The 19,807-nt window shown below is 51.4% G+C and overlaps 1 protein-coding gene across 8 annotated transcripts in view; it reads left to right on the top strand.

The window, feature by feature from the left end:
• The window catches only part of PPP1R12B (protein phosphatase 1 regulatory subunit 12B), a 79,141-nt gene that overhangs the window by 56,310 nt on the left and 3,024 nt on the right, over positions 1-19,807 (top strand). For 3 of the 8 annotated variants that reach the window (XM_015884829.2, XM_015884836.2, XM_015884834.2), the window contains 6 exons: positions 12,137-12,153; positions 12,570-12,714; positions 13,190-13,294; positions 13,571-13,624; positions 14,349-14,399; positions 19,385-19,564. In XM_015884829.2, the coding sequence (XP_015740315.1) occupies positions 12,137-12,153; positions 12,570-12,714; positions 13,190-13,294; positions 13,571-13,624; positions 14,349-14,399; positions 19,385-19,519 (507 nt within the window). In that variant the 3' untranslated portion in view covers positions 19,520-19,564. Of the gene's footprint in view, positions 1-3,589; positions 4,158-12,136; positions 12,154-12,569; positions 12,715-13,189; positions 13,295-13,570; positions 13,625-14,348; positions 14,400-14,723; positions 14,773-19,384; positions 19,565-19,807 lie in introns of those variants that run through there. The other 5 variants (XM_015884831.2, XM_015884835.2, XM_015884833.2 and 2 more) reach the window with 4 other exon arrangements.

Raw genomic sequence — 19,807 nt, 5'->3', positions numbered from 1 at the left:
CTCTTCCATGAGTCTCTGCCTGGGGGAGATAGGGAGGTTTGGCTCCAAATGAAAGAGAAGTCAGCTGAATGAGAAGTAATTCAGCGGCGTACAAGAGAGCGTGGTAAACCTGAGGTGGAAAATGACAGCGAGGACTTTCAGGAGATTGGCTTGGGATGATTTGTTCCAAAAATACCAACCGTTTTCCCTCATCCTTCAAGTTTTATTAGAATTCTGCTCTCCCAGGAGGGCTCCTGCGTTCCTGCAGAGCTCGCTGTGGGCTCACATCACCTGCGAGCGTCGCTCTGCAGCTCTGCCTGCAAATCCTGCCTTTGTTTCCCATTCTTGGCTGCTGCTCTTTGTGAAGATACTCTGCTGCTTCAATCTGCTTCACCAACACAATGTTGTATAGGGTGAAGACTTCCAATACGGTTAAAGGGGATATCTGAATTAATCCTCTTTCTGATGTGTCATCTTGTTGTATATTGGTCTTCCTCTCCAATTACAGAAATGGGGCCTGTTTGGGTAGGAGGAACACAGGTGGCCTTTGCCAAGGAAGGGAGAGAACAGATATTTCAAAGGAGAAGTGTCTGAAAAGAGATCTGACCACCACTGCCCTAAGACAGAAGGCATTCGTGCTGCAGTGCTCACGGATGAGAAGGAATTTAAGATAATGTTGCCTGTAAATGGAGTTCAGGCTGAAGTTACTGCCTGGTCAGCATGTCATGGTGTTGGCTTTGTGACCAGTGATGTGGCAGTGCTCAGGTTGGGGGCTTTAGGGTTGGATTGTGTTGTCTCTTGTCTGTTCAGTAGCTGTACAAATATTCTCTGACATGGATGGTGCAGAACAGGCTGGTGTTGCATACTGAGGAATATCCTTAACAGACAGAAGCAGTCGCATCTAAACCACGACCTTGAGTGTTACAAACACTGGGATGTGAGGACGAGGGAGCTGCAAAGGAAGATCAGGTTTCATACTTACACAGGGGAGAACTTGAAAGTAAGCTGTATGAGGCAGCAGGAAGAAAGTGTAAATTAGGCACCTTTGTTGAGGTAATGATGGAGCCGGACGTGTTTTGCCATATTGCATCTCATTTACTGCCTCTCTCCTGCCTAATAAGGATGCTATTCCTCGTGCTACCCCTTCTCTTTAAAATGAGTTATTGTCCACCAAGATGCTTTTTGTCAATCTGTGAGGCATCTGCACTGGATGACTAATTAACTTTTAATTAGTAGGGAATCGAAAGCTCAGGTTTTGTTTTGCTTTGAGGCTCAAGCTGTGAGTTCTGTGCTCAGCACTGCCACCCCTCCCCAGCAGAAACACAGCACTGGGTCCTGGAGGGATGCACCAAGCTGTGATGTGGGGCTGTTCTGCTCCACCTGATGACTAAGCTGGTCTTTGTCAGCCTTCTAATTGTGATTGAGGCTGTCACACAAGTTAGCCCGGTTTCAATTACTGATGTTTTGAAACCTCAGAGCCTGGTGTGAAAGAATCGTGGGATCGTGGGATGGTTTGGGTTGGAAGGGACCTTAAAAATCACCTCATTCCCAGGCTTGCCCCAGGTCCTCTCGGATGACATCTCCTTCCTTCTGTTGTATAACTGCACTGTTCAGCTCAGTGTCTTCCACAAACATGCTGAGGGTGCACTCAGTCCTGCTGTGTGTCATCAGTAACAGTGTTGAAGAGCACAGCTCCCAAGGGATGGGACTGATGGTTCTCCATTTCCAGTCACTGGGGACTTCATCTGACAGCCACAGCTCTGAGATATGGAGGGAAGCAGCATGACAGCCCCATCAGCAGCTCTCTCAGGGCCCTGGGATGGATATCACCCAACCCCATAGCCCTGTGCACGTTCAGCCCCATCAGCTGCTCTCCAATTCACTCTTCTTACAGTGGGGATTCTGTTCTTCCCAACTCCTGCCCAGAGCCTCAAGGATGTGAGATACGGAGAGCCTGACTGCCACTGAACACTGAGGCAGAGAACTGTGGAGTCGCTCAGCTTTCTCCATGTCTGTTATTGCCAGGAAGGCCAACCCATGTGTGCAGGTCCTATAAATGTACCTTTAGCGTCCAAACTGCTGCGTTGTCACCCCTCTATGCTGCACGGAGGGGTGGATGCTGAGGTGATGAGTGCAACAGATGCGGGTTGCAAAGATCAAGGTCCTGCTATGGTCTCCTTGAGCAGCAGGGTGCCTGTCACTGCCTTCTCATGTGTCTGGGCTTCGTCTCCATACCTTTAAAAGGGGATGCAGAAATATTTCCAGGCAGATTTAGACCTCTCCAAACTTCTTTTCCTTCCTGCAGTGAGTGGAGGATGAATCTCGTCCTTCCTTTGCGGTGAAGCATTGAGTGGAAACCTGACCTCCAAGTGACTTTGGCAGAGAAGGGGAATCCAGAGGGCGCATTCCTCACTCTGTGGTCATGGGGTGATGCTGTATCACTTCTCCTGGTCATGGCAGTGCTGAGTGGTGGGAGTCAGCCACAAGCCCTTCCCACGTTGTGTATATTAATACAAGTGCACAATTAACAAGCATTGTGCAGAAAAAGGGGCAAGATTTCAGACTAACAGGTATGTGAGGGTGATAATGTTTTAGAACTGCTTCACATGGATGGGTTTTTGCACTTAGTTGAACTATTCCTTGATAAAGAGACCTGCAGGGCTGGAGCAGCACATGGCTACAGCACTCTGGTGGGTCGGTGGCTGCTTTGGGTCTGGATCAGCCTCAGTGTCTCTGTGTGCCACCATGGCGCTTACACTGACCCACTTCAGCACAGGTAGTTGAGCCAACACCCTCCCAGTGAGGAAAGACAGAACTTTGCACCTTACAGCTCCTGTTTGACTCCTGGATTGTACTTGCTGTATGAAAGCTGTTAAATCAGTGCACTGCAGTGCATTGAGGGCACGTTCCCTGTGCTTCTGGCAGCTGCATGCCATCCTCTTGCCTTTGCAGTGCTGCACTGCTGGCAGGGAGCAGGATGTTCAGCTTCAGCTCACCCTGAAGTTTACTGAGAGGTGTGTGCTCTCCCCACCCTTCTCCCTTCCCTCATCTCCCCTCCTCCTCCATCCCCAGAGCTCATTTCAATGAGTGTGCATTGCACAAGCTCGGCGTCGCCTTCTCGCTGCTCAGAACAGCCTTCTGAGCAAACAACAAAAATCCTGTTGTGCTGCATGAATGCGTTCCTCCCTTTAATGGTATGAACTGCTCCATGTCCTTTAAAAGGTCTCCCTTTGTCACAGCTGCGAAATGCGTGCTCAGGCTGGCAGCTGCTCAGCCCTGCACAGTGCAACCCTCCGACCTCATATCTCAGCTGCCAGGCCTTGGAAGTTTTTACTTTCTCCTCCATCTCCTCCCTTTATTTTTTCCCCCCTTTTTCCCCTATAAGTGGCAGCTCAAATCCCAAGGCTGAAAGTGAATTGCAGCTGCTGGCTGCCCTCCAGCATTCCTGGCTGCAAGAGTAAGGATCTGGAATGTCAGCAGCAGCGCGGGGCGGGAAGGAGCAACGTGCGCGTGGGGAACGGCGCCCGGAGGAGGAGGACGGAACAAAACACAACTTCAGCTGGCCTGCCCCTTTCCAAACCCGTGTTTGTTCCTGATTTATGCTTTCACGTTTCTCTTAAAGCATGCAGCTCGGCTCAGCTACGGCAGAGAGCTCGCAGCAGCGTGCCGGAGTACAACAGGTTTTTGGTGCTGGTTTGGGTTGGTTTTTTTTTACTCTTTGGAAAAGCATCTGGTCTAGAGACACTCGGCTGTTCCTCTGGCTCTTCCTATTGAGCTGGGAGACCTTTCCTCGTGTAGCTTTGGGAAGGAGTGCCCCTGGTCCTGAGGCCTTGGACAGGAGATGTCCCTGCGTGGGCACTGCGGACGCCACCTCTTCTGCTCAGACAAGGAACCTTGCAGAGCCTCATCTCCTTCTGCAGCAGATTAATGCCTAAAATTATACACCTTAACCAGCAGGGTTTAATTACCAGAGCTGGGAATAGTTTAATTAGTTTGTTCTGACCTTGGAAGGAGGACCTGCCCAGCGACGGGAGAGCGCAGCTTTATTGCTTTGCATTGACCCAGCCTGCGGGGCCATGTCGTCTCTGTTCACCAGGAGCAAGGAGTACACGCGGAGCAGGAAGTCCCAGTCAGATTCACCCCCATCCTCTCCTTCCCCGATTGCAAAGACTCTCAGAGTAAGCAGCTTTTCCTTTCTGTGCTCGGGGCGACCCGCTGGGGTTGGTGGAATGCCCTCGGATTGCTTTGTGGTTTGCTTTGGAAGGAGAGCGGTGTAAAGTGAAACTCGGGAAGGTGACTCTGCAGCAACAGGTTGGGAAGGCTGCGAGTTCCTGGAGCGGTGTTGATTGGCACCGGTGCTGCGGGGAGCTGCTGTGATGGTGTTCCCCCTGCCCTGCACTCACAGCAGGCACAAACATCTCTCTCCATAGGTTATGTCTGCGATGAAAATGAGGCAAAAACCTGAGCAGCTTGTTAAGCTGTGCGCTTCCATCAGCGCTGCGATGCTGCTGGCATCCAGCTGGGAGCTGTGGTCTGCTTTAGTAGTTCCAGCAGCAGAAAAATAAATAGAACCACCTGCACCAGGAGGAGCAGCAGGGCAGGATAGTGACTGGTGTGCTGCTTTGCAGCGGTGTTTGGGGAGTGGGAACACTGTAAGAGTGCTGGTGTTGGCTGGGGGAAGCTATAGGAACCCCTGCATCCCCATCAGGGTATGGGCAGCCTCTTTGTAGCCAGTCCACCCTCTCCTGGAGGAGTGAGCCTGAGAAAGGCAGATTCATTTTAGATGCAAGCATTGCACTGGGGTTTGCTCAAATCAGGTGTGCATGGTCTGCTCTGCTGCTCTTGGTCTGGAAGAGCACCCCCTGTGCACCCCCCTGAATGCACAGGGGGTGTTTGCCCCACTGTGGGGCAGTAGCAGTGGTGCAGCCTGAGGCATCCCTTGTGGTTTGGGGTCACCCCCTGTGAGCTGGATCCCATGGCAGCCAGCGGCTCCTGGCAGTCTGCAGCAGTTCTGCCAGCGGGTGCAGGAAGTTAGAACCCTTCATGTGTTCTTACTTACTGTATACAACTGCGAAAGGTTTCAATTTCTCTCCATAACCAAGTTGTTCAAAGCCTCCTTGCACACATAAGCGTGGCTAACATCTCTCAGGCTGTGGCTGTTCCTGCACAGTGTGCTGCCTGTGCTGCTGCTGGTCAGTTGGGACCCCGTGGTGGTGTGAGTTGGAAAGCAGGTATGTGAGCAGGGAAATCCTGCAGCTAATAGAGGTGCTGGTGTGGGTCGGAGCACCTGAGCATCATCTGGGTGCAGAGATGTGGCTCACAGGTCAGTGTAGGAAGCAGCTCTGGTGTGTTCAATCCTTTGGCAGGATTTGCTTCTAGCTGAAACAAAGTCGACTCCTTCTCCAAGATAATGTAATTCTGCTATGAGCAAAAGCAATAATTAAGTGTACTTTCCTATGGGATTGTGCCATGGTATTTTTTTGTGCGTTTCCCTTCCGCTCCCATGCCCACAATATTGGCAGCCCTTGCAGCCTTAATAAAACAGGTGTGAGTGTGATATCTTGGAACCTTTCCTATTTCCATCCGGTTCTGATTGATCCCAGCAGAGTTTTGCATGCTGAACGATCCCAGCTGGGCAGGCAGTGAGGGGCAGGCATGGAAACCTCCTGGAGCAGCAGGCAGCCCAAAGAAGGGTTTGCTCCTTGTTGCAAACAGCTGCATTCAGATGCCATTTGCAAAGCAGCTTCCTGCGGCATGCCCTTGGCCCTGCCTTTGCCCTGTTGCTCATAGCCTTCCTTGTTGGGTGTTAGGATAAAACCACACATGCTTTACTTCTGCCTTTAACAATGAGAAGGGTGAGCACTTTGCATTGAGTTCATGCCCTGCCTGAGAAAGGCAATATCCTGGAATATAACAGCATAACAGGGGAGGGCTGGGGAGAAGGAAATTGTGCAGTGTGTTGGTGTGTGAGCAGCTCCATTGCCCCACTGCAGGGTCAGCCTGGTGAGCTGCAGGGCCCCACTTCTTGTGTTGTGGAATCATTAGGGTTGGAATAAAGCCCTGAGGTCATCTGGTCCAACCATCCACCATTCTCCAGTATCACCCTCTGAACCACATCCCTGAGTACTGCGTCTGCATCTGCCCTTTCCTTGAACACCTCCAGGGATGGTGAACCCCCACCCCCAGGGCAGAGTGCACCAGTCTATTGCTGGACCTTCTGGGGGTGTTTGGGTGCTGCTGGAGCTCCTGCTCCCATCCCAGCCCCACATGGCAATAGGTGGGAGCATCTCATGACCCATTCTCTGTTGAGTGGCTTTGTGACCACTTGAGCCTTTTTGCTGTTATTAGAGATGCCGGCTGTACTCTGGCATCAGGCAGAGCTGCACAAATCATTTGCCTTACTGTGCAGTGAGGGGATGACGAGTGCTCTGCAAACAGTGCTCCAGGAAACTTTCATCTTCCTGGTTTGCATTGAGCAGCCTGGGCTCATCCCGGTGGTGATCAAAATGATGCTGCTTACATCAGAGCAGGGTCGGGCAGGTTGTCTCCAGACATTCTTTTCCTCATGTCTGCACAGCTGGCTCATTACACAGTGTTTGCAGAAGCTCTGCTATCCTCTCCCATTAGCCAGCAAAAACGTGGGATACCAAAACTTGAACTTTAAGGCAATTAACCTCAGGCTGTGCTCTTCCACTGCCTGGTTTGTTTATTGCTGCTGCAATCACTGCTTATTTCTCAGGCATCGTGTTCCTTAGATGGGTATCAGTAAGAAATCCTTCTGGGTTCTGTTTGTTGCTCCTCTTTTTTGTTTTGTTTTGGGTTTTTTCCCTCTGTAAATGCCCATATCTGGAAGCGCATTGGGAGCATGCAGTCATCCTCAGGGCACCAGGTGGGACTCAGTGCTGGGCAGCTGTGACCTTATATATATCCTTATATCCATACCAGGGGCCCTGTTGCACGCAGTGACCCATGTTAAGCATTACACAGCCGTTGTGTCTCTGTGGATAAGCTTTCTCAGCTCTCCTCCCTTCCTAGGAATCAAGCCATTGATTCAAGCCGTGCAGGGATTGTGCCAGTTCTTCAGTGTCTGAATGCCACAGGCTGCTGGTTGAGCCCATGCCTCAACCCTGCGTCATCTTCCAGGCAGACACGACCTCACTGCATGTCCTTATTACCCAAATAAGTCATTTCTGCACAGGGAGGGCTCTTGCAGGGTGCTGCAGCTGGAAGGGTGGGATGGCACTTCCCATGTGTTGAAATTCCATTGGGATCTGGTTGCTTTGGGTGTGCTGCTCCCAGAGCAGGAGGCACGTGGTGTAACACCACCACCGCATGCACAGCTCCTGCCCTTCCCCTCCTGCCTGCTCTGTGCTGCTTTTCCTGGAGGGATTCAGGTCAGCAGATGGGAAGAGGCTGCCTGGGGTCACACCATTGCTGTGGGATTGCCCAACACTGCAGGGGGAGCCCTGAGTGCAGAAGGGGTGAAAAGGAAGAGATCTGATCTGGGGTCAGCCTGGAGCGCAGCCACAACAGCGTCTGGCCCAGTGGGGACAGGGAGGTGCTGTGGGATGGGAATGAGTGGAAGGGGAGAGCAGATGGAAACCGGAGGCAGAAAACCACTCCAACCTCTGAACTGCAAACCAGTGTTTACTGCAGTGGCAGGAGCCCATTATAACTTTGTTTTTCATAGGAGGAACACAAACCCATAGCAAATAAGGTTGGCAGGGCTCAGTCTGCCCATTGCTTCAGGGTGTTGCAGCTGTACCTGTGCTGCTCTGGACACATTGGTGCAGACTCCCACCCAGTGAGGTGCTGCCCCATCCTTGGAGCTGCCCCTGGTGATGCAGAGTGCTGACCTCAGGTTGGCTTGGTCTGCTTCTTGGGTTGGTTTTGCTTTTCACAAGGTTCTTATTACTAACCCCCTATAGCTGAGGTCACCCCTGAAGAAGCAAAGCTTTGGAGCAGACATCCTCAAGCAGGTTTGGGCTCAGATCACCGCCTGGCAGCCGCTCTGGAGGTGTTTTAGACAGAAACAAATGAGGAGAGAGACAGGCAGCACCAACAGCCTTAACTCTGACAGCACAGTGTGCTCCATGCAGTGCAGACAGCCCAACGTACCTCAGCAGCCCTAATGGCTTTTCCATGCAAGCACTGCCTGTGCCCGTGCAGTTGTCACAGGAATGCTATGTGGCTGCTCCAGGGCGTGTTAGTGCCAAGGAGTTCACAGGTTGGTTTCAGCAATTCAGGCTCCAAATAGATATTTAAACACCTGGGAATAGCCAGCAGTGTGTGCAGGGCTGGGGAGGAGCTGGGAGCAGCGATCTCCTCTCGGTCACTTGGCCCTTCAGCTTTGATTTCCTCATGTCTGGAGAGCTTTGCAGAATGGAGTTTTTTCACCAATAAAACTTGATCCCTTGGAAAAGAAGGGAAAAAGCAAAAAATCAGAGCAGCAGCCCCAGGTTTTCTGAGTTGTGGCCTCTCTTAAATTAAACTACAATCCAGCTCAGTGCTTTACACTGTGAGTTCTATCCCCCAGAGCCAGCGGTAATGAAGTGCAGCTGGGGCTGAGCCGAGGGGCCACAAAGGAGTGGGGAACTGAAGCATAGAGAGGGGGGGGAGCATAGAGGAGCTGCCTGTGCTGGGGCCATGGAGGTGCTGCTGTCAGCTCCCCCCCCCAGCTGTGTGTGTTTCATGCTGTAAACGATGCAATGTGTTGCAGGCAGCAGCCAAGGCTGCTATTCCAGCTCGGAGGGACTTTTAATATTATGCTTCAGTAAGGGCAGTTTTTATTAAGCAAAGCTTGTTGATTTATAGTTTGTGAAAACATGCTTTGCAGAAGGCTTTGGGGAGTTGGGGGTTAGATGGAGGTGGTTTGGCTGCGCTGCGTTATCAATCATAGCAGTGGGATTTGTGATCCTTGCATTCACAGCAGTGCAGCCCGGGTGGAAGGCAGCAGCATCCATCACCACGGCTGGAGCTGGCGGGGAGCTGAGCCACAGCGCTGGGTCAGCACAGCAGCTTTCCCAGGGAGGCATTGACCTCGAAGCAAGCAGAGTTCAAAGCAAACCTTCTAATTATTCTGCACCCTGTGGAAAACCAAACTTTCTGAGCGCTGCTTGTGCCTGCAAGTCCAACTGCAAGCTGCACCGTGCACCAAATCCATCCCTGCTGCTCCATGCAGTGCAGCCCGCGCTCCCCTCCAGCTGCATGCCATGCACAGGGGCTGAGCCTCAAGGGTAGGAGCAGACAGCCCCAGTGCTGCAGCAGTGTGGCAGCTCTGAAACAAACAGGGCTCAGCAGGGGGATGGTTGCCAACACCATTGGGGCTTTCTTTGTGGGCTGTGGGGCTGTGGCTGTGCTCTGGGATCCTATTAAGTGGTGGTTGATCGTGGGGGGGTTGAGCAGATCCCTGAAACAAAACACCAACATCAATTCCTTGGGAACTATCTTAAAATAGTGCTGACTTTCCTGGGGTTGGCCAATGGGATATAAAGGAGAATGAAATGTTCCAAAAGCATCTTTTTATTTTGGGGGTGGGAATGTAAATAGTGGACTTTTTCTGCCTGTGCTGGGTCGGGTCTGAGCAGCAGATGAATGCATCTGGAAGCAATGGGGCAGTGTCTGACTTGGCAGAAGGGCTGAGCCCCTCTTGGCGTTGCATTACAGAGCTTCATTTTAGCCAAACCTTCCGTGAGGAATTTGGTTTTAATTATACCTTACTGAACTTCGAACAGCTGTGAGAGTTTGTGTGTTTTGAAGGGAAAACTCCTGTTTTCCTCCATCCCAAACCCAAACCCTGCAGCGTTCCTGCACTGTGCACTTAGAGCAATCTGGCCTGGTGGGAGGCATCCCTGCATGGAACAGGGGGTTGGAAGTAGATGATGGTAAGGGCCCTTCCAACCCAAACCACTGTATGATTCTATGATGCTGCTTGCTCCCATGCCCTGTGTTCTGCAGCCGTGTGGGGTTCAGACAGCTGGGTGCTGGCAGCAATAGCCAGGCTGTGTCACCCCAACTCTGTGCTGCCAGGAGGAAAGATGTGACCTCAGGTGCATGGCTGTAGGTCGGGGTGCACGTGCAAATTCCACTCCCATCCTCCTGCTTTGAGAGCTCTGAGCACTGACGCTGACCAGAAACCTGGCAGCGCTCCTCTGCGTGTTGGAGTTTTCCTTTAAAAGCCATCAGCACACACATCCCAGGCTGCAGGTCCTGCCTGGGCTGCACACTGCTTTCAGAACCAGGGCAGCCGTGCTGCTCCCCAGAGCCCTCCTCCCCCCACCCTGACCCTGTTAAGCTGGGGAGGGCTCATGGCACAGCCCTGTGGCTGCTGCTGCTTCTAGTGGAGCCTCTGATCCTTAGAGAAATGTAGTTGTAGGGGCCGACGCTGACGGTGCAGCTCCACATTTGCCAGGGGGAACAAAAAAAAAGCTGTGACAAATACAGCGGTGCATTCATAGAGTTGGCACGGCTGATTCTCAGCATTGCTGTGCAGGTGATGCTGCTGACATTTAAATGGCGTTTGGTTGTTTGAGCAGGAGGGGAAGAGAGCAGAGAAGCAGTAATGATTGCAGGTGCTGCAGCTGGAGGTTTCTGAGGGGGATGTGGCTGTATGCAGAACAGGGCTGGACTGGAAGGGAGCTGGTCCTGTTGGAGATGGCTCCTCTCTTCTTTGTTTTAAAAGCAGAACAGAGTAATCTGGTCCTTGGGGTACCAGCACAGCCTTGTGCAGACCTCAAGAAGAGGCTGAGCCAGAAACTGGTCCAAAACAAAATGAATATCCCTTCCTTCCCTGAAGGTAATAGCGAGCAGAGAGTGATCCTCTGATGGAAACTGTTCTGTGATTCCATCACAGCAGGACTGTTGCCAGCAGTGGCTGCAGAGTCCTGTTCAGCCTCTGCTCTCCAGGCCCAGCCTTTATATGGTATCATCTTTGTCTCAGAAACACCCCTTCACTGCAGCACCACGCTGGGATGCAGCTGCAGGTGGAAGGCTGCAAGACAGTGCAGTTCCCTATGGGTCCCTTCCAGCTCAGGATGTTCAGGCTGTAGCACAGGGCTGGACCTGCTGCCATGGTTGTGCTCAGCCTGATGGAGCCCCTGCAGGCACAGCCCTGGGGAGGACGTGCTAATAATTCATAGCAGGGTTTGCTTGTCCCTTTTGGGCTTTGGATTTCGCAGCTCCAGCTGAATGTGCTCTCCAGCCGTGAAGCTTCAGCCATGCTTTGGTTCAGTTCTTTTGTCCTGGCCAAGGCACCACATCCTGTGACAGAGGGCTCTATGGGGTGGTTTCCTTCTTGAACAGAAGATGGGGGTTGTGTTGGAGTTGCAATACACAGACTTCACTGTGTTCAGTGCACCCATGCAGAGAGGAGCTCATGGAGGGGAGCAGAGGATGGGAGCAATGCATCCCACAGGAACCTGTGCTGTTGTGTTTGATATTTATAGGAGAAAACTACAAATCCCGATCCAGAGAACTCCATTAAAAGCTGTGGTTTACCACAGTTGGCCCCGCAAGACGTGGCAGCGCCAAGCAAAACTCCTGTAATCCCCTCTGGCCCGGCTCACTGTGCTTTAGGAGAACCAGCAGCTGCAGCAGAGGCAGAGCTGGGAATTACTCTGCTGTGTTGGGAGTGCGGGTGGGGAAGGAAGAGCCCGATGTTCTCCAGGCAGTGTTGGGTCTGTGGGCTCCTCAACCCTTCCCTGTAGCTCCGACTGAGCTCCCCTTACTCTGTTAAAGCTCTCCTTCCTCACAGGTATCTGGGTACAGAGAAAAGGTGTTTTGTAGTTGTTGGGTGTTCACTGTGCGCACGCAGAGCTCTGTGTGTTGTGAACCATTCCTCACTCATCCACACACAAGGGGCAGCGATCAAAGCCAGCACAGCTATTTGATTTGAAAGGGAAACAGTAGATGAGTTTGGGGCCCAAGGATGGGCTTCAGTTCTGGACATGAGGATTTAAAGGCTCAGGTTTTAGGTCAGTGAAGGGAATGAGGTCTGAAGCAGTTGAGAATGCTCCGCAGCAGTCGGTGGATCAGGGTTTGGGTTCAGGCTGTGTGTGCTGGGGTGGGAGCAATGTGCTGCTGGGGCTGCACTGTTAGTTCTCCTGGTTATTAATTCCTTTTTTCTTTCTTTTCTTTTTTTTCCCCCTCCTTCCTTCAGCATGAACGACTTTCCAGGTAAGAATTTCATTTCTTGGTGGGGTTTTTTTTTTTGGCTGATTTAATATTTGAGATTGAAGATTTTTATTTTCTATGTCCCATTTTTGCACAGCTCTGTGGGTTCCCCGTCCTTCACATCAATGGCACGAGCTGACCCCAGCTCTGACCACTGGGTGTTCAGCTTAGTTTGGCTGTTGGGCCACTCTGCTTTCTTCCTTTGCTCCTCCACCAGCCACGTGCTGATCAACACCTTTCAGCGTCCCATTAAATGGAGCCCATTCACATCCCAGCAGTGCATGGGACATTACTGCCCGGTGGGCTTTGGGCTGATAACCTTTAGGCTGTTCCCAGTGGGTGCAGCATGGGGCAATGCCCACCTTTGTGTCACATTGGCATTCCCCAGGTGGCAGCTGCTCCATATTTTTGCCTTTCAGGTTGGAAGCAGCTACAACCCCTGCCACCAGTGACTCCTACAGTGACCGTGCCTCCAGCCGCTCCAGTGCCTACAGCCGCAGAGAGAACCGCCTAGCAGCCCTCAGCAGCAGGGCAGAAGAGGAGAGCAACAGGGACTATAAAAAGGTAGGGTTTCTGTATGTAATGTTATCACTGGATGCAACTTGGAAGCTTCACTGTCTTGGGAACATTGTGTTTCCATTGCCTTTGGGAATGATGCTCGCTGTTCTCAGTCCTACAGAGGGTTAAAACAGGACAGGGGGTGAAGGGGCACCCTAGGGAACAGGGAATGAGGGATCAGGCTGGAGAGATGGAGGATGGATTTGTAAATGATCAAGAAAAGCTAAACTTGAATGGCACCAGGATGGCCACAACCTGCGCACCCATCTGAATCATTTTGTGCTGCTGTAACACTCCGGAATTATTTGTTCTAAAAGCTGTGAAGCTTTCAATGTGATCCTTGAAATCAGTAACACGAGCTGCCACAGCTTTAGGGTGTGATTGCACATCTGGTAGCGATGCAAAGGCCGTGTGGAAGGTGTCTGTTTGGAGCACAGTGGCTGAGGAGCAGCCCTATTAATTGAAACGTTTCGTATTCCAGTTGTACGAAAGCGCCCTGTCTGAAAATCAAAAACTGAAGTCAAAACTGCAAGAAGCACAACTCGAGCTGGCCGACATCAAATCCAAGTTGGAAAAGGCAACTCAGGTAAGGCCAAAAGCCGCTCTTCTTCTGGGCAAAGCGAGTGCTGCCTCATGCCAGGCCAACACATCCCCAGTGTGGGAGGGGATGCAGCGCTCAGGAGGGAAGCTGCTGCAGGGGAGACTTGTGTTGCATTGCCCAGAAAGAAGTGTGGTGTGTGTGTTTCTCTAAGGACTGCTGCTTCTCTGGGCAAGTCCTTCTTGTGAGCCATCTATAGGCCTTTGCACAGCATCGTGTGAATGCCTCTCCATTTTAATAACTTTCTATTTTTAATTTACATAGCAGAAACAGGAGAAAACTTCTGACCGGTCTAGCATGCTGGAGATGGAGAAAAGGGTATGTGTGTCTGCTTTCTTCTGGGTTCTGATCTTTGCCTTGTGCTGCTCTACAGGGCATACTAATTTCTGGAAGGAAAGTGTTAATTAAAAGATAAGTTACATTTTTGCCTTGCAGAGCAGTGCACAGCAATAATTGTGTTCTGACCTTTTTGGTGCTTGAGACCTTTCAGCTCTCTTTGCAGATCAGCCATGTTTTGACTTCATCCTTTCATTATAGGAAGCTGCAGAGCAGCAAATTGTCTTGCATGGTCCTACAGGGCTGTCAGTCCATTATGCTTTAAAATGTTATTGATCCTTATAAGTAAAAACTTTCAGGAGGGAGGGAGAATCAAGGCAAAGCACTGGCTGGGTGTCCATCCTTGTGATTACTCTTGAAATCTGATTGATTGAAAGCTCCTTCCTCCTAACCAAGCAGCCAGATTTGTTGCAGTAAGTTAAGCTGAGCTTGTGTTGTCTGGCTGAGTCTCTGCTTTAACTGACCCTGAAGTCAGGTTGGAGGGCTGTGCTCCACCTCGTGCTCTATGCAGGGGAGAAAAGGGCCCCAGCACATCACCTGCTGCCATGTCCCAGCTGGATTGCTCCTGGCCATGCGGTGCTTTGAGATGCCTTTTGGTGATGGCTCCTATAGAAATACAAGACTCTTGATTTTCTTTAGAAGAAAATATACTTTGTTTTTCTTCTAAACCCTTGTGACCATCTCTGTTATGAATCCCTGTAAACAGGAGAAACGAGCCCTGGAGCGGAAACTCTCTGAAATGGAGGAAGAGATGAAGGTAGGCAACGATCTATTCCCTCTGTCTGTTCTAATGTTGATGCTTTGTGTCAATGTACTTTGGGATTGTCACCCAGGAATAGGATATTAAAGATATACATGGGAAGGGACTCGTCTTACCTCTGAGTGCCTTCCCTTACGCATCTAGGCCTTGCTTTAATGGCTTTGTTCTCTAATCATGGAGTAGTATTAAAACTGTTCTGTTAGCATTCATTGAATCCCACCATGTGTTTTACTTGTTATGTTGTTTGCCCTGAGAACTGTGAGGGCTATTCTCCCTGAATGCTTTCTGAGACTAACCTTCTGTGGCATCCGTGAGTTACAGTTTGCTGGATAGTCTGCAGCCCAAGCGAAGCCGTTGTGGCTCTCTCCAGGTGGGTAAGAAGACAAAGCTGGCTTTTGAGATCACGCACACTGGCCAGCACAGAGCACACAGTGCTTGTATTTCTGTCTGCCCTTCCTATAGCATGTTTGTGGAAGGCTGCGTCGGTAAGTCAGCCTGGAATGGATCTCAGCAAAGAGGAATTTGCTCCCAAGTGCAGCATGGCTTGCTGTCCCTGCCTTCCCCTCTCATGGCATTGCTGGGATGGAGCCCTCCAGCTGCCGGGGAGCACCACAGTGCCCAATGCAGTGTTTGCCACCTGGGTGCACCTACAGCTTCACGGTGATTCTGCAGCGTCTCATCGTTTTACGCTGCACTTGAATGCTTGTACTCACAGAATGGCCCTCTGTGCCCTGTATGCTGTGCTTCCCTCCCCTCTGAGGATGATCCAGGTGAGACCGCGTCACTTTGACGAGGCAGGACATGGGGATATGAGCCCTGCACTGATGGAAATGATCTCCTGCCACCCTCAAGGAAGTCCCAACTTTGTGTTTCTGTTTCAAGCTTCGTATCTTTACCAAGCATACACCTTTGAAAGGATATATTGGCTTTTGCTGCGTCTTCTGCTGCGGTATGTCACTGGACAAGTTGATGGAGTCTTGCTGTAAAGGCTCTTTTGGTCTTTCAAAGAGGAGAAAATGAATGTGGATGTGCTCAAAGGGGAGTGAGAAAGGGCCGAATGTGCCTGGATTCCAAATCCTTCCTCCTCTCAGCAAGTGGCAACCTTGAACTCCAGGGGGACTTTCCCATCATTACAGAAATACGGCTTCCAAGAGAAAACACAGGCAAGGAGCACTTTGTGGCATTGCTTTAGCTCTGTAGATCTCTCTGCAAACCAGCTCAGTCCGTGGAGTAAGAAGACAAATTGGTGTCCTCTAGTGGCCTGTTGGTTTTGAACGCTTATATTGGTTCAGAAAGCAATTAATGAAAGAAGATGCCTGCAGGGACTGCTGGATACAGCCACAACTTCTCTGGCTGAGGGAGCAGGGAGCTGCTGGTGGATGGAAGCTGTGGGAAAAGCACCACTTGATGTGTTCCTGTGTTACCTGAAGCTGCTGTCCATGCAGGAGGCAGCACATGGCTACAGCAGCCCGTGGTCTGCCTGAGAACAAGCTCAGGTTGTTGGGAGTGATGCTGCCTCTTTGTTTCTGCAGACCGGAACAGCCTTTTGTTAGTGGAGTAAATAGATGTGAAACTTGACAAGTAGCTCTTCTGAGGCTCTGCTGTGTTTCCACCCCACCAGACTTTGCAAAAGCTCAAGCATGGGATGAGCACCTGGGTCTGCTATGATGTGGTGCTCTTTGACAGCAACTCAATGCAAAGAAGTGTGAAGTCTCTGTCAATGAAAGTGTTGGACCAGTCCATAAGGAAAGCAGGCTTTCCATATCCCCTTACAGCACGTCTTATAGCGGGATTCAGCCCAGCTGTGTTTGTGTAGAATGAGATAACCTCTGCAGAACATCTGTGTTAATCCCTAGTGTGTCAGTAGTGCCAGGAAAACAAATATCTTAGTACTGGCTACGCTTGCATTCCTGCAGCGTTTGAGGCACGGACTCAGATGTGAACGATCCAAATCTTTTATTACAAGTTCTCACATCCCTTATATACCTTCACAAGTTGTTATTTTCTAACTTTCCCATCCGCCCTTACAACTTTCCCAACCACCTTTACATGTCAACAGAGCATTCTACAAACACTCTTCAACTGTCCATGCAGGCACATATCCAATCAGAGCCGTGAGTCCCTTCTTCTCCTTCCAGAGGTGTCCTTGGTTCTCATGCTGTTTATCTTGCTCCACAGCTGCTGCTCTGAACAGCTTTTCTTGTATTCCCACACATTCCTGCTACTTTTGCTAATTGAATAGGTATTGAGCAGCATCAGAAAGAGCAATTGAAGCAAACCCATATAAGGGGTTGCTCTCTATAAGGTAGAGAGCAGCAAGGGGAATACCCAACCATGCCATGGTGTTAGATTCCAACTCATACTGCAGGCAGGGATTCTTCCCAGCAGTCTTTGAATGGAACCAGTCCATCAGGGCTCACCTGCAGCTGTTTGCACTTTGACTGGCACTGAGTCCAGAGTGGTGTGAGAGGAGCTGGCTTGGGAAGAGGAGGCACAGCAATGTCACAGGAAGGTTTTGGGTTGCTGTGACAGCAGTGCTGGGTAGTTCAGCCCAAGCTTGAGGTTACGAGCTTTGTTCCTTCCATGGGTTCAGCTGCTGCTGGTGAAGCTGCTGAGAAGTGGAGAGGAACAGCATGAAACTGGTGATGGCAGAGAGAGCCACGGTGCTGGAGGGGCTCCTGCAGCCCTTGGGAAGGTGACACGGCAGTACAGCATTTTCCTGAGTGACTGCAGGGTTTGACTGGAGGTACAACAACTTGGCTGAGGAAGGAGAAAGAAAATTAGCATTTGCACTGAACTGATTTCAATGCCAAGTGCCTGAGGTCCCAACTTAACACAGCAATTTTCCTTGAAGGTCACAGAAGCTTCTTTACTCTGAAACAGCACCGCACCTCCTGGCTTGGTGCATTGTGCATTCTTTGGGCATCCTTATTTCCCCGAGTGTTGCAGGCACAAAACCCTTTAATTGAAGGCCAGTACAGCTGAACCGAGGAGCTGCTTTTTGGAAGCCAAGAATCAAGCAGAGTGATAAGCAATCACAGCAGGATCATCCACATTCTGGTCTTCGCTTTTGGCTTCAGGCCCAGCTCTCAGCCTTTGCTCAGTGTCTTTGAGCATGATAAATAGGAAGCCATCCGACCTGCAGCACGCACACATTTTTGCATAGGTGATCCTTTTCCTGGCTGCACAGTGTGCTGAGGCTGAGCTGCATCTGCTCGTGCTGTGCTGCAGTTCGTGCTCGGTTGGTGTGGGAAGTGAAGCTGGTCTCTAAAGTGATCACGATCCTTTCCACCCCATGAAGCACACGCTGCATTTTACATATGTTGGCCATTTTCTGCCAGCCAGATGCTCAGCTGTAATAAAACAGAGAGCATTTATAAACTGCGATACTGCAGGAAGAAATGACCCTTCCAGCCCAACCAGCAGCTCCTGGGTGCCATCAGCTGCAGGATGGACACAGTGATGTCTGTACGTCCTGCTGGCACAGTGGGGCAGGTGGTGCTGGTTGGGATCTGGGGATGGGGAGGGTGTCTGTCCCCCAAGCTGTCGATCTGTCCGGTGTCGGAGCGGTGCAGGTGAAGGCCAGGCAGCAGCAGCTGTGCTCCCTTGGATGCAGGAGCAGTTGTGTAGCCAGCTGGGCTTGAGCCCCATCCTTTCCTGCTCTACATCCCTTCCATTGGCTTTGTGAGGCTTTGGGACGAGGTCTCCATTCCTCTATGGGGAGCAAAGGTAGTGCTTAGGGGCAGCTGGGGCTGCCCAAAATGCTTCTGTGCAGCGCTGAGCCCTTGAACAGAACATCCCTGCATGCAGCAGTTCTGCAGGGGAGCTGCTCCAGCTCCATGCACATCAGGTAGAAGTTGTTCATCTCACAGCTGTGCCAGCACTGCCCTGGCTAAAGATTATGATGTTTTTTGCAGATAATGCTGCCTTGGAACCCTTTCTGCTGCTGGCATGGCAGGAAGGAGCTCCCTACAGCCCCTTCATCTCCTCCATCCCCACACACATGGGCAAGGGGAGGCTGCAGGAGGGGTGGATTTACTATGCCGTGGGCTGGGATCTGTCTCTTGAAGCCAAAATCCCTCCTTTGGAGGGTGCTTCCCTTCCTGCCCCCAGCCCAGGGAGGGGATGCAGTGCAGGATGCAGCGCTGAGCCCTCACACCTCCTGCTGTCCATTCTCAGTGTTGGTGTCGATCCATTTTGCTGTAGTGTTGCTGGGAAGGTGTCCTCCTTGTGTGAGCAGCAGTGATGGCTGCACAGCTTTCTGCTCTACTTCCCCCTGTGCTTCCATGTCCTGTCTCAGTGCTGCAGTGTGGCTGTGCCCACCCCTCCTGGGCGCTGATTCCTTCCCTATTCTGTGCTCGTGTGGTTCCATACTGAGCAGCACTGTGTTCTGTTTGCCTCCTCCTCAGGCTGTTCTCATTCAAGCTCCTGTCATTAAAACGAGTGCTTTCAGTTCTTAACTTTTCCCCTCTGAAGGCTGAACCCCGTGGCAAAGAAGAGCTGAATTTGGGCTAGGTTATTTGGAAAAACCCATAGCTCTGGGGAGCAGAACCAAAAACCCATTGGGTGCCATGGGGTGAGGGCTGTCTGCAGGCTGTGGCCATGGCTCCAGAGCCATGTGCCCTGCAGAGCCTGTGCTGCAGCTCAGCTCACTGCTGTGCAGCTGCTTCAGCATTCAGAGATGGATGGGTGGCACAGTAACCCTCAGGTGCCAGCAGTGCTCCCAGTGGAGCTCATTAGGACCATCCTGCTTTGGGTGGGGAGTCCACTTAGGTCCTTTCTAAAGGCTTTGGGGGCCCCAGGGCTTTCCATGCACACATCTGAGCTGCTGCCCACCCAGCACTCACCGCTACTAATTTGTCTTTTCTTTTTCTCTCTATTTCTTTCACCGCTCGTGGACTAAATTCACCTTTCTGTGCCCTCTTGTCTCCGTGGTGTGTTCTCTCTGTATCTTCCCATCCCCTTCCTGTCCCTCTCTGCAGAACCTCCACCAGCTCAAACAGATTCACACTCTGAGGCAGATGAACGAGCAGCTGCTGGCCGAGAACAGGGCTCTGACACGGGTTGTGGCCAGGCTCTCACTGCCTGCCAAGCCCTCCGAATCAGAGGAGCTGTAGCCATTTGCCGTCCGGCTCATCTCGCCTCCCTCCTCCATCCTCCAGGCAGGTCTCCTCTCATCTCTGTCCCCCTGGCTGGCTCTGGGGCTCCAGGCTGCATGCGGCCGATGGTCTGCAAGCACCAGCATGATGCTGCCCATGCAGGGCTTCCCCTCACTGTGTGCAATCAGTTCTGCTGACTCCGCTCTGCTTGGCAGCTGCTGACCTCCACCGTCCCACTAACAGCCCACAGCAGAGCGGGGGGGCTGCTTTCTCCTTGTCCAAAAGAGAAATAGGAGGACCCACTCC

This window comes from Coturnix japonica, chromosome 26 (assembly GCF_001577835.2).
Source record: "Coturnix japonica isolate 7356 chromosome 26, Coturnix japonica 2.1, whole genome shotgun sequence".
In the NCBI taxonomy this organism is placed as follows: domain Eukaryota; kingdom Metazoa; phylum Chordata; class Aves; order Galliformes; family Phasianidae; genus Coturnix; species Coturnix japonica.
Note: the sequence above shows the minus strand (reverse complement) of the source record. Positions and strands in the feature narration are given on the sequence as shown.